This window comes from Danio rerio, chromosome 23 (genome assembly GCF_052040795.2).
Source record: "Danio rerio strain M-AB ecotype USA chromosome 23, GRCz13ab, whole genome shotgun sequence".
NCBI classification, from domain to species: Eukaryota; Metazoa; Chordata; class Actinopteri; order Cypriniformes; family Danionidae; genus Danio; species Danio rerio.
In genome coordinates, this window is record NC_141043.1 from 27,609,741 (window position 1) to 27,621,628 (window position 11,888).

Below are 11,888 nucleotides of genomic sequence, written 5' to 3' on the forward strand. Positions count from 1 at the left end.
TTTTAAAAAGAAAATGACATAGTGTTTTCAATTGTTGTGACTGAGAATTAAGCTTGTTCCACCAAATATTTTTTTAATTCTTCTGGATTGAAACTACTTGTATTGTTTTGTCTAAAAAGGAATATAAATATGCCTGAAAATATGGCATGTTTTTATTAATTTATGTAACAACAACAACAACAACAAGAGCAAAATGCTCTAAACAACATTAAAGTTATGTGTTTGAGTAAAACTTATGTTTTGTTAACGTAAACCGCTGCAAACTACATTTATTCATAATTTTAAACATAAGTTTATGTAATTTTTTTGTATAAAATGTAATGTTGCAATCCTTTTAGACTTTTCAATCTTTAATTAAATAAAAAACTTGAAAACCTTTCTAATTATTAGTTTTGGGTAAAAATAATCAAATTCATATTAGAATTTTTGTAATAAAAAGGGATTTGTTTAATTTATAAATTAAAATAAACGTTAACATTTGACATATATATAGAGGTTGTTTTGATTAATCTAATGTAATCAAATTGCTAAAATAAAATGAAAATAACAATACTGTTATTATATTTTAACTGATGGAAGCTTATATTTATGATTTGGTAGGCGTTAGTATAGCATTAGTTTACGTGCAACTAATATCATCAAAGCTATCCCACAATCTTTATTGCAGATGTCTTGTAATCTCAAAATAATATAACACCTTGTCTTCCTCAGCCTTTGGTGAATGGAGTGTATGGATATGAATATCCACTTATCCAATACCATAATCCGGAATATTTTTAATAAAGAACTATATCCCTTTCATTCAAATACAAATGTTTTATTTTATTATTTCTCTAAGGAAAAATTAAATGCTTAGAAGTAAATATTTAAAGTTCCCACTGGCACTAAAAGTAAAGGAAGTCCATTTTTAAATTCCAAATGGAATCTATCCCTCTAAAATTTTTGAGATGTCGATTTGGTTTTGATAAAAGCAATTGTTCCTTTTGTGATGATCAAATTGAGACTACAGAGCATCTTTTCTATGACTGTTAATTTGCTTGTGCCTTTTGGGAAGATTTACATTATTGGTTATTTTCTAAGTTTGAAGATTTTCATGCTTCAACAAAAGAAAATGTACTGTTTGGTTATTTAGCAATTAACACAATTATTTTTTTTGGGAAATTCTTTTTTACATTTTTTTTTGCATTAGAATAGGTTCTTAAGAGTTTCTCCCAAATCTTATGTATTTCACAAGGTATTATGTCTTTATTTTCTATAGCTTAAGCAAGTTGAAGAAAAAGAATGCTGCAATTCTCTATGATTTAATAGAACAACTTGAACTTGCTGAAAACCCCTATATTTTTTCATTTATTCATTTTCTTTTCGGCTTAGTCCGTTTAATAATCTGGGGTCGCCACAGCGGAATATATATATATATATATATATATATATATATATATATATATATATATATATATTTTTTTTTTTTTCTATTACATTTTGTTTATTAAGCTTGTCTGTTGTCTGATTAAGGAGGTTTGTATTTTGCACCAGGCCATTTAAAGTTGTATTGTTTACTTTATTCAATAAAGTTCAAAAAAAAAAAAAAAAAGAAAAACGAAAAAAATGTTTACGTTTACGTATCTTTATAGGTTTATTTAACATTTTTCCATTTCTATTGAAATGGCCATTGCTTAGCAAGAAAAACATAAAAACATAGGTTTATATATTTTTTATATATTACATTTAAAATATTAACAAAAGATTTAAATTTATCGGCGTTATAAAGTCTTTTATTTGTGACGTTCTCCAGTCGCTTGCTTCACGCCGCTTCTCATCATTCGACGTCACTTCCGATGCAATTCACGTTGTTTTGGGTGAAAGTTGTTTGTAAACGCAACACAAATAATGGTTGTACTGCTTAAATGAATTACCGAATCAAATGTAGGACGGACGTTGTTTATATCACATTACAGAAGTGCCCTGTTTCACTGAGCTGTAGAGGAAACCGGCGTTTAAAAGGACCGAGTTGTAGTAACGTTACGACAATAACAGCAAAGTCGCCGGTGTTGTTACATGACAACTGTCAAAGCTCACAGGCGACTATTTTCTGCTTTTTTGTCACAAATTACATCATAAAACCGACCAAAAAGGTATTGACGCTTCTTAAGTTAAATTAATATTGCAAATAATGCCAATTATTTACTTAACGAGCGTCGTTCTTTTCATTTAATAGTTTATTATTATTATTTACTTTTTTTCTCACTGTGCATTAAATTGTTTTAACACTTTTGTCTTTCAGAATGATCAAGAGTTTACCCATAAATGTTCAAGCACAGCTGCGCTCTGGTGTTGCTATTTTCTCATTGCAGCAGTGTGTGGAGGAGCTCATATTAAACAGCATTGATGCTGGAGCAACATGTGTGGCTGTCAAAATAGACATAGAGGCCTGCAAGCTTCAGGTCATTGACAATGGCTCAGGAATGTGCCTGGAGGACATGGAGAAAGTTGGACTACGCTACAACACAAGCAAATGCAGCTCCCTGGAGGATTTGGATAATCTTCATTTTTATGGTTTCAGAGGAGAAGCCATTTCCAGTATAGTTTCCCTTGCAGAAATGGTGGAAATATCATCTAGGACTAAGCAGTCTGTGAAAACGTATGTTAAATCCTTTAATGAAACAAATGCATTGGAGGTTTTCGAAGCTCAAACTGTTCGCCCTTCTGCAGGGACGACCGTCTCAGTCTACAATCTCTTCCACAACATGCCAGTCCGTAGAAAGCGAATGGATCCTGTTTTAGAAACCGAACGAATCCGTCAGAGAGTGGAGGCCATATCTTTAATGCATCCATCTGTGTCATTCACAGTGAAAAAAGAAAATTCAGCACACATGATGGTGCAGCTCTCTAAAACAAGCAGTACCTATTATAGGTTTGTCCAAATTCATGGCTTAAATCGAGCCCAAAAGCTTGGAGAAGTCAATTATGAGCACGAGCAGTTCCAAATAACCGGTCATATAGGCCGTGAGGGCCATTACAACAACAGTTTGCAATTTTTATTTGTAAATGAGAGGCTTCTTCTAAAGACACGCATTCATAAAACACTAAACTGCCTTTTAAAGAGAGTAAGCGGTGCTGCAAGGCAAAACAACAGCCCAACCTCATATCCGGTAACATCCAGCCCCAAACAGAAGGGAGGATATGATCTCCATGGCATTTATGTGATAAATATCAAATGTCATTACTCAGAGTATGACATATGCCTCGAACCAGCCAAGTCTCTGATAGAGTTCAAAGACTGGGATAATGTGCTCATCTGCATTGAAGAAGGGGTAAAGGCATTCCTTACTAAAGAAAACCTGGTGTCGGAGTTAAACACGATCAGTAATGATGGTCTACCATGTAGTCCAGTAAGAAATGCAGAAAGCTCAGAAAAACAAAAGCGCAGTTCTGAGGAAACAAATGAAGCATGTGAAACGATGATTGAGAAAAATGATTCAAGTGTTGTGGACGTCGCTGATGGTGTGCAAATGTTAGAGCAGGAATCAATATACACTGAATCGGATGCAGGAAAAGCACTTCAGAGTGAAGATTTGCCTTTTCAGACCACACTTGTTGGTGCTGCTGAAATTAATAACAACCACAAAGAAGATGAAAATGCAGTTTGTTCAAATATAAGCCATACTGATTCACCGCTTGCTGTAAACAAAAATGTAATGGGAAGCAAATCGCACAAGATTTCACTTCCAGAAGCACAAGATAGTTTGCAGAAATTCTACACCCCAAATAAAACCTCTCCAAAAAAGAGAAGGATGCCGTTAAATGACACCGAAGAAGACAAACATGTTTTTTATGGTGGTCCCTCAAAGACATTTAAAGCTACACCACCTCGTAAATTAACCCTGTCTTTTGAAACGGGATCTCTTGACAAGTTCAAAAGGTTGTTTGGGAAAGAGGCTGAGAAAAAACAACCAAGCACAGAAAAAACAAGCCTTCTAAATCCAAATCCCAATGACCGCTTTGTAGGATCTACATCGTGTTTGGATGATCTACACCATCCAGTATTGAGGAACAGTTCAGGTCATCCTACTACACACAGATCTACTGAATCTTCATCGCTGAACAAGAAAAACAAAATATCATTAGCTGCCAAATGTTCCTATTTAAAACAGGACAAAGAGCTCTGCAGAGATTCAAACTTCCTTAAACGGGACCTTTCATCTTTCCCACCCTCACAAGACTCATGCTTTGAAGAATTAGAAAAAACCCTCTTAGATGAAGATGTTTTATTTGGATCATCTGGAATTGTTGATTCTGTTGACTTTCCTCTTATTGAACAGGACACAGCATTACCATCTGTTGCAGAAGAATCGCACCTCTTCAACAACAATGTGACTTTCTTTATTGGAAATGAGAGCAGTGTTGATGAAGCCAGCGTTGCCTCTCAGCGTGATCCTCAACACAGCATTGCAGGAAATGAAGGTCAGACTACAAACGAAAGTGTTGAATCAATCCCAGTGTCCAACAGCTGGTTGGCTCATTACGATAGCTGGTTAGGAAAGCTGGTTTATATCAATCAAGTAACAGGGCTCAGCAAGTACAACTCTCCCCCTATGGAGGAGACTCAAGTGCCATGTACCACAGATGTCACTAACATGGCGGTCAGTGTTATTTCAAAAGCAGGTGCGGGAAATGCAGTGAGACGTTTTTGGATCAGTAATGTGCAGATGTCTTTTATTATAAACAGCTTCTCTTTGCTCTTAGGCTTTGAGTACAGGTGTTATCCATTTCAATCAGACATTGTACTTCCCTTTCTGCCCAAGCCCAGAGCAGAAAGAGCCTTTAACTCAGGGACAGACAGCAGAGGTACAGCTCTAGACTGACATAAGGCCTGAAATCAGCTTTTCGGTGCACTTTAACTAATTGTTTTTTTTGTTACTCTTTAAGAGGATGCCCAAGCTCCCGATTCACTGTCGACTTTATTCTCAGAATGGCACAACCCTGTGTTTATACGACCACCAGAGGTAAAAAGTACTGAATAAAATAGTGTGTGTATAAAGCAGGTCGCACACCAGAAGCGCCGCGACACGGCGCGTACATGACAGTTTAAAGTATCACACACCAGACGCGCACATTTGAATGATATTTAACATGAAACTAATCAGATGGCGCTCTGTGGCGTGGCTGAAAAATGAACTGCGTCCTGAGCCGTCGCCGGGCGCCGCCGACAGCCGCCGACTTGCGGCGCCGGTGTGTGTATCCTGATAGAAACCTATGTTTAGAATTCTAAAATACATGGCGCTGCGCGGCGCGCCGCCGAGCGGCGCTTCTGGTGTGCGACCTGCTTTAGGGTTGTCATGATACCATCAATTCAGACCAAGACACTATACCAGCTGAAGTATGACAATATCAAGTAGTACTGTAGTGTCGATACTGCAGTAATTCATTACTCAAATCAGTTAGAAATACTATATTTTATGTCATAACACTTAAATTCAATTCAGAATTCCCTTATTATTGAAAATGTATTATTTGCACACACTTTCTCTGTTTTTTTTGTATATACTGTCACTCTTTTGTTGATATTACAATAATAATAATAATTAAATATATAAATCATTGATCACGCCGTATGATCTGTCATGACAGCACCAAACTACGACTTGTATGCAGACAGTTCAAGTAAAAGTAAAATAAAGTGGTCTATTAATTATTTTTGGCACAAATGTAATGACCAAAGTATTGTTTACATACTTCAGCGGCACCGGCAGTATTTTGGAGCCATAGTATCGCGGTGCTACCAAAGTACCGGTAAACCATACAACCCTAGTGTGTATATAAATAGTTTCACTATTATTTATTTACTAACAAGACCTTTTGGTAAAGTGTTACCTTACAAATTATTCTAAGCAACCTTACTCATGTGTTCTGTTGTTTATTTTAATAAGGTTGCTGTTGATGTAACCAGCGGCCAAGCAGAGGGTCTTGCTGTAAAAATCCACAATATTCTTTTCCCCTACCGTTTTACCAAGAATATGATCCACACAATGAGAGTAAGTATTGCCTATTGAAAGATTACACATTTCTTTAAATATATAAACTGTTTTTACATTTTAAGATGCATTTTGACAGTATAATTGATCCTAAGTAAAGCATACAGCATCATGTCTCCATAGTGATGCTTATTGTCAGTTCCAGGCCCAGCTGTGTCTTTTGTCTAACAAATGGCTGGGTGATACTTTCAGGCAAGGCCCTGAAAGCAAGATTTCTTTACTAAACCTGTAATGGCAGTTTCTTTTTGTACTAATAAGCACTGCCCACTAAATTGTGTATTTAACTGCGTGTAAGCTGCAGTAGTTAAGAGGTTTTTTTTTTATTAACGCCAAAGGATTCTGCTTTGAAGAGACCCGAAAATCACAACACTATCTTCTCTTTTTAGAACTTGTGAATCTGACACTTACTGACCATAGCCAGGTATTCATCCTAATGTGGTAAAATAATTTAAACAATTGGTCGAATCCAATAATGTTTTAATTTAAAGCCTGACTCTTCTGTAGTTACGTCGTGTATTAAGTCTGACTATTCAACTCTACGGTTTAACTTTAGGGGAGCTGTACACTAAGCATTTAGTTTTTAAAAAAAATGTGAAGTATGCCTTTAAGTCGTTAGAGTGGCTGACTGTAGTATTGGTAACCTAGTAACCAACTGTAAACAAGGCATGCATGTTTAAAGACTATAGAATACACAAGACATGGCACTCGTATCTTTTTGAATGCGGAAAAGTGTAACGATCAATATTGCAAATAAAGCCCGCCCTTCTAGTACAGGAATCAATCATTGATCGCTATAGACTGATGATACTCCGGGGGAGGGGCTCAGACCAGACGCGAGTTTCTGCAGATTTTGTGTGATTTGGACGTTTAGAAGTGAAACTAAAGAAACAGGTGTTGTTTAATTTCATTGGTGATTCCTAATATGAAATTCAACCGTAAGCTTGGCAAATAGCTTTTGGAGAAATTGATGTTTCCCCATTCAGACAGACTGCCCGAGCATGCTGCCTGAGAGGTGTTTCAAAGATGGCAGCTAAGTGAAATGACTTGCCTTAAAGGGACTTTAGCATAATGGAGACAGGTGATTGGTCATGTGAGTGTGATGTCTGCTATGCTAGAGATTATTCAGCAAATTAATTTCCATTTCGCATTATTCACATACTTTTTTTTGCACCACCTCTAATGAGCAGAAAAGCTTTTGTGAATTTACTGAGTTTAAAATTATTTATTTATTGTATTTTGAAAGGATCTATCACTTGTTTCTTCTGTAATTCTTTAAAATGGACATTAAATCAGGATGATTTAACCCAGCTACTGTCACAAATAGGACTTTCCTTTAAAATGAATGTAAAATTGCTTTCTTTTTTACCCTTAGGTCATCAATCAAGTAGACAAGAAGTTTCTTGCTTGTTTGATAAATACAGCAGGGCAGAACACCTCTGAAAGCAGTACGGATGAAGGTATTGTGGGCTGAAAATCACAATGTTAAATGATTATATAAATCTAAACTTTTGTCATTGCTTCTCCTGGCAGGGAATCTTCTAGTGCTGGTTGATCAACATGCTGCCCATGAAAGAGTTCGACTAGAGGGTTTAATAGCAGGTAAATGATAGTGATAGAAGTAGATAAAAAGTACTACATAAAAAGACATTTTATATATTAGATAATAGTTAATAGCACCAAATAATCATATTAAATTGTTTTCAGAAGGAGTTGAAACTTTTGCTAAACAGTCCTCAAATCAAATGACATTAAATGTATTAAATACAGTTATTTAAAAAAAAATACTGTTTTACTGTAGTTGTTTTTATTAGCATAAGAGTTTTTTTCAAAAACATTAATAACCTTTAGACCCCAAACTTAGCTTATAAAAATATAAAAAAAAAATGAAGTTCATATAAAAGCATTAAAAAGTCTAATACACATCAGGTGAGATGCATCAAAGTATTCAATATATTTTTACAAACACTGCTTGTTTGTTTTTAATAGACTCTTACGAGGATGACCCAGACACACCTGGAAAAAAAAGGCTGTGTTCCTCACGTGTAACCCCACCTTTGGAGATTAATGTAACCGAGGAGGAATTGAGACTTTTGAGGTCAGTGCAGCTGTTTGAGTCAGCATTCCTGAATCCACCGTCGTCTCCTTTTTGAAATGTACATGTGTGCTCAATTAGTTCTGCACCCTCGCCCAAACAAAATGGTGTCATAAATCTTTCTTTTGTTCTTCAAGGTCTTGTCAGGGTTTCTTGAGAGGTCTTGCGTTAGATGTGAGGTTTCCGAAAAGTGAGTCACTGAGTGTGTTTTTGGAGAGTCTGCCCACATGTTTCATAGAGAAAGAAAGCACAGAGCTCCGCCGTGGAAGGCGCTCGGTAATTAAAACCATTGCAGAGGTCAGGCTCAGTTCTTATTAGTTTTTTAACTGATTTAAGTTCAGTTTAGAGTCTTATACTGTGTGTTTTATCCTGCAGGACTATCTGCGAGAACACATTGAGGTGAGCTGCCATCTAGAGATGTGATTTTTATATCTTTCTTTGAACAAAATACTATAAATGGTATGGTTTTGGAGCTTGAAGTATATATATTTATGACCAATTTTGTTATTTTTACATGTGTTTGCAGCTTTTTCGGTCAACAGGAAGAGTGAGAGGAATTCTGCCTCTGACAGTACATAATGTGCTTGCCTCACAGGCTTGTCATGGTTGGTTGGTGACATCAACTTAAAAATGTTTTGTTTATAAACTTTCATAGGCAGTTTTACCAATTTTAAGTATAATAACATTTCAGTGTGCACTTTTTATTAGACCTTAAGTATATATAGATAAGCTCTAATTAAGCTGTTTTTGAGCAGTGTGGTGTATAACGGTTATGAACATAAAAAGTTGCAAGTAGCTACAATAGATTAAGTTGTCAACTCTCAAAAGAAAGAAGGGGTTGAGATGAGGCTGATTTTTTGCACTCTGTTGGCTAATCAACTTTAGATATTAACAGTTCTTGTATTGGTGTGGTAAAATCAACACTAGTTGCACTATTTATTCCTTCTGGGAGTTCAAATTCAGATAATGAATTTTTTATGCTGTAAGTCAGGGGTGTCCAAACTCTGTCCTGGAAGGCATGCATACTTTAGCTCCAACATTCTCTAACACACCTGCCTGGAAGTTTTAAGTATACCTAGAAATAGCTTGATTAGCTGGTTCAGCTGTGTTTAATTGGGGTTGGAACTAAAATATTCAGGACACCGGCCTTCCAGGACCGAGTTTGGACACTCCTGCTGGAAGTGGTTGATCAATCCCAACAACCGGGGCAATCTGACCGATTAGAGGAGTGTGGTGTCTGAATTTAGGGGTTTAGCCAGACCAAATCTTTAAACGAACCATTTAAGACACTGAGAGATAAAAGTTGAGCCTGTATCAATGTAAATAATTAGAAACTGAATTGTTTTAAATTAAAGATGTTACAAACAACACTAGTGCTATTTATATAATCTGAGAGTTACAATTTAGATGTAATTTTCTTTCTATGCTGTAAGCGATAGACCAATCCCAACAACCAAGGCAATGTAACCAATCACATGAGTGTGGGATCTGAATATAGGGGTTTAGCCAGACCAAATCTTTAAATCATGGGTCTCAAACTCAATTCCAGGAGGGCCACAGCTCTGCACAGTTTTGGCTCCAACTCTAATTAAACACAGCTGATGTGACTAATCAATGTGTTCAAGACTCTTTAGAACACCTTGATTAGCTGGATCAGCTGTGTTTGATTAGGGTTGGAGCAAAACTGTGCAAAGCTATGGCCCTCCAGGAACCGAGTTTGAGACCCATGCTTTAAATTAACTATTTCAGACACATAAAGGTTGAACCTGCATCAATGTATATAATTAGAAACTGAAGTGTTTTGAATGAACACTAGTTGAACTATTTATATCATCTAGGAGTTAAAATTCAGATATGAGATATTTCTATGGTGTTAGCGGCAGACTAATCCCAACAATCAAGACAATGTGATAGTAAAATCAACACTAATTGAACTATTTATATCATCTGGGAGTTAAAATTTAGGTGTGAAATATTTCTATGCTGTAAGCGGTAGACCAATCCGAGCAACCAAGGCAATATGACGAATCAGGGGTTTAGCCAGACCAAATGTTTAAATGAGCCATTTCAGACACCGAGAGATAGAGGTTGAGCCTGTATCAATGTATATAATTAGAAACAAGTGTTTTAAATGAAAGATGGTAAAATCAACACTAGTTGCACTTTTTATATCATCTAGAAGTTAAAATTCAGATATGCAAATTTTCTATGCTATAACCGGTAGACCAATCCCAATAACCAAGGCAATGTGACCAATCAGATGAGTGTAGGACCTGAATATCCGCTTGTTAAGTCGTGACACCGGTGACATATAGAAATCTGTTTCCAGGTCCAAGCTGCTACTCATTTGAATTGAGAAAACATTTCTTTATGGACACTTTTTAGTCCTAACACATATTAAATTGAATTTTACATAAAATCATGGGTCTCTGGGCTTGCTGCATCACAAATACCAAATTATTTAATAATTTATTTTAAAAAAATTATAATTTTTTGGCCATCGGATATTAGGCATACATTTATTGCGATCGGGATTTTTCAAAAGTATCACACCGCTTTGTAAATGTTTATTATTTCTGTTTGATAAGTCTCTCCATGCAGTTTGATAGAGCGCTTGGACCTGGAAGCCGCTTTGCTTGACGTCACACTTAACAAGCAGATATGTGTTTAACTAGACCAAATGCTTAAATTAACCATTTCAGACACTGAGAGATGAAGGTTGAGTCTCTATCAAAGTATATATTGAGAAAGTGAAGCGTTGTAAATGAAAGATGATCTACAGGACATGCCTTCATCAAAATGTTAAATATTTAATAGCATAATAGGTGCACTTTAATAATTACTATATTGTTAAAGTATTTTAAATGCAATGAATGTAAGCTTGCGGTTAATTAATGAGAAGTGAGGCTTAAATTCACTAAATGATTGGAGAATTCCTGCAAACGGCATTTATTTTGAAGATCTGATTATACATTTTTATTAAACAGTGCAGTGTCAAAATGTAGGATAAGTTGCAACATGAACATAACATGAATTTATAAACTAGATAAGGTGAATTTTCAGAGTTTAACTGCATATAGGTCTAGTCATTTGGTATTATTAAGATTTTTTTTTATTTTAATTTTATTTTCCCCCCCAACAGGAGCAATTAAATTCAATGACGTTTTGAATAAAGAGGAGTGCTGTAGTCTGGTGAGCTCGCTTTCCTCTTGTCGGCTTCCTTTTCAGTGTGCTCATGGAAGACCCTCCATCGTCCCTCTGGCAGATCTGCACCACCTGGAAGAACAGCAGGTGAGTTTCAAGCAAATCTGATCTTATGTCTGCCCACTTTTGTCTATTATGAACATAATGATGGTTATAATAAATATCATGACAAATTACTGACAAGCATATCACGATCACCCAACACTCATTAATCCAGATTTGTTTTGCTCATGTCATTTTTTTTTTTTGGTTTAATTTTTATATCCCCACAGGATATTCCCAAACCAAATCTGAAGAAACTAAGAAGAATGTACAAGTCATGGCAGCTGTATGGACAAAATCAATATTTTGCACAGAACAAAGCATAAATCTATAAGCAGAAACCTCTTTTGTATTAAATAATTTATTTTAATAGAGATATTCTGGTGCTTTTATTGCTGGGTGGCTTTTATTTTGTTACACCCTTCGGCGCACATAGTTGTTGGCAAAAACAACTCTTGTGGGAGAGAAAAGCCAATAATAAAGGACTATACTCGAGCATCAAGTATTTTCCTCCAATC

General features: G+C 35.8%; 1 protein-coding gene across 15 annotated transcripts; it reads left to right on the top strand.

The window, feature by feature from the left end:
* The first annotated feature begins 1,844 nt into the window (after positions 1-1,844).
* Positions 1,845-11,868, top strand: mlh3 (mutL homolog 3 (E. coli)). Of its 15 annotated transcripts, none has more exons than XM_087307153.1 (13): positions 1,845-2,149; positions 2,282-4,662; positions 4,744-4,845; positions 4,927-5,003; positions 5,928-6,032; positions 7,405-7,489; positions 7,563-7,631; positions 8,019-8,127; positions 8,262-8,421; positions 8,500-8,523; positions 8,651-8,729; positions 11,267-11,415; positions 11,601-11,868. In XM_087307153.1, exons 1-13 carry the CDS (start codon positions 1,905-1,907, stop codon positions 11,694-11,696), a joined length of 3,681 nt encoding a protein of 1,226 aa, XP_087163279.1. In that variant the 5' UTR covers positions 1,845-1,904; the 3' UTR covers positions 11,697-11,868. The 15 variants fall into 15 exon arrangements, with proteins under 15 accessions (XP_087163279.1, XP_087163281.1, XP_087163280.1 ...); XM_087307155.1 differs by having other exon boundaries at positions 11,353-11,415; XM_087307154.1 differs by having other exon boundaries at positions 8,262-8,400.
* Positions 11,869-11,888: the final 20 nt, after the last annotated feature.

Coding starts and splice junctions, on each gene's coding strand:
- mlh3 (XM_087307153.1), top strand. CDS start 1,905: ATGAATTACCGAATCAAATGTAGGACGGACGTTGTTTATATCACATTA. Junction 6,033..7,404: donor ATATGATCCACACAATGAGA/GTAAGTATTGCC, acceptor TTTTACCCTTAG/GTCATCAATCAAGTAGACAA. Junction 11,416..11,600: donor ACCACCTGGAAGAACAGCAG/GTGAGTTTCAAG, acceptor ATATCCCCACAG/GATATTCCCAAACCAAATCT.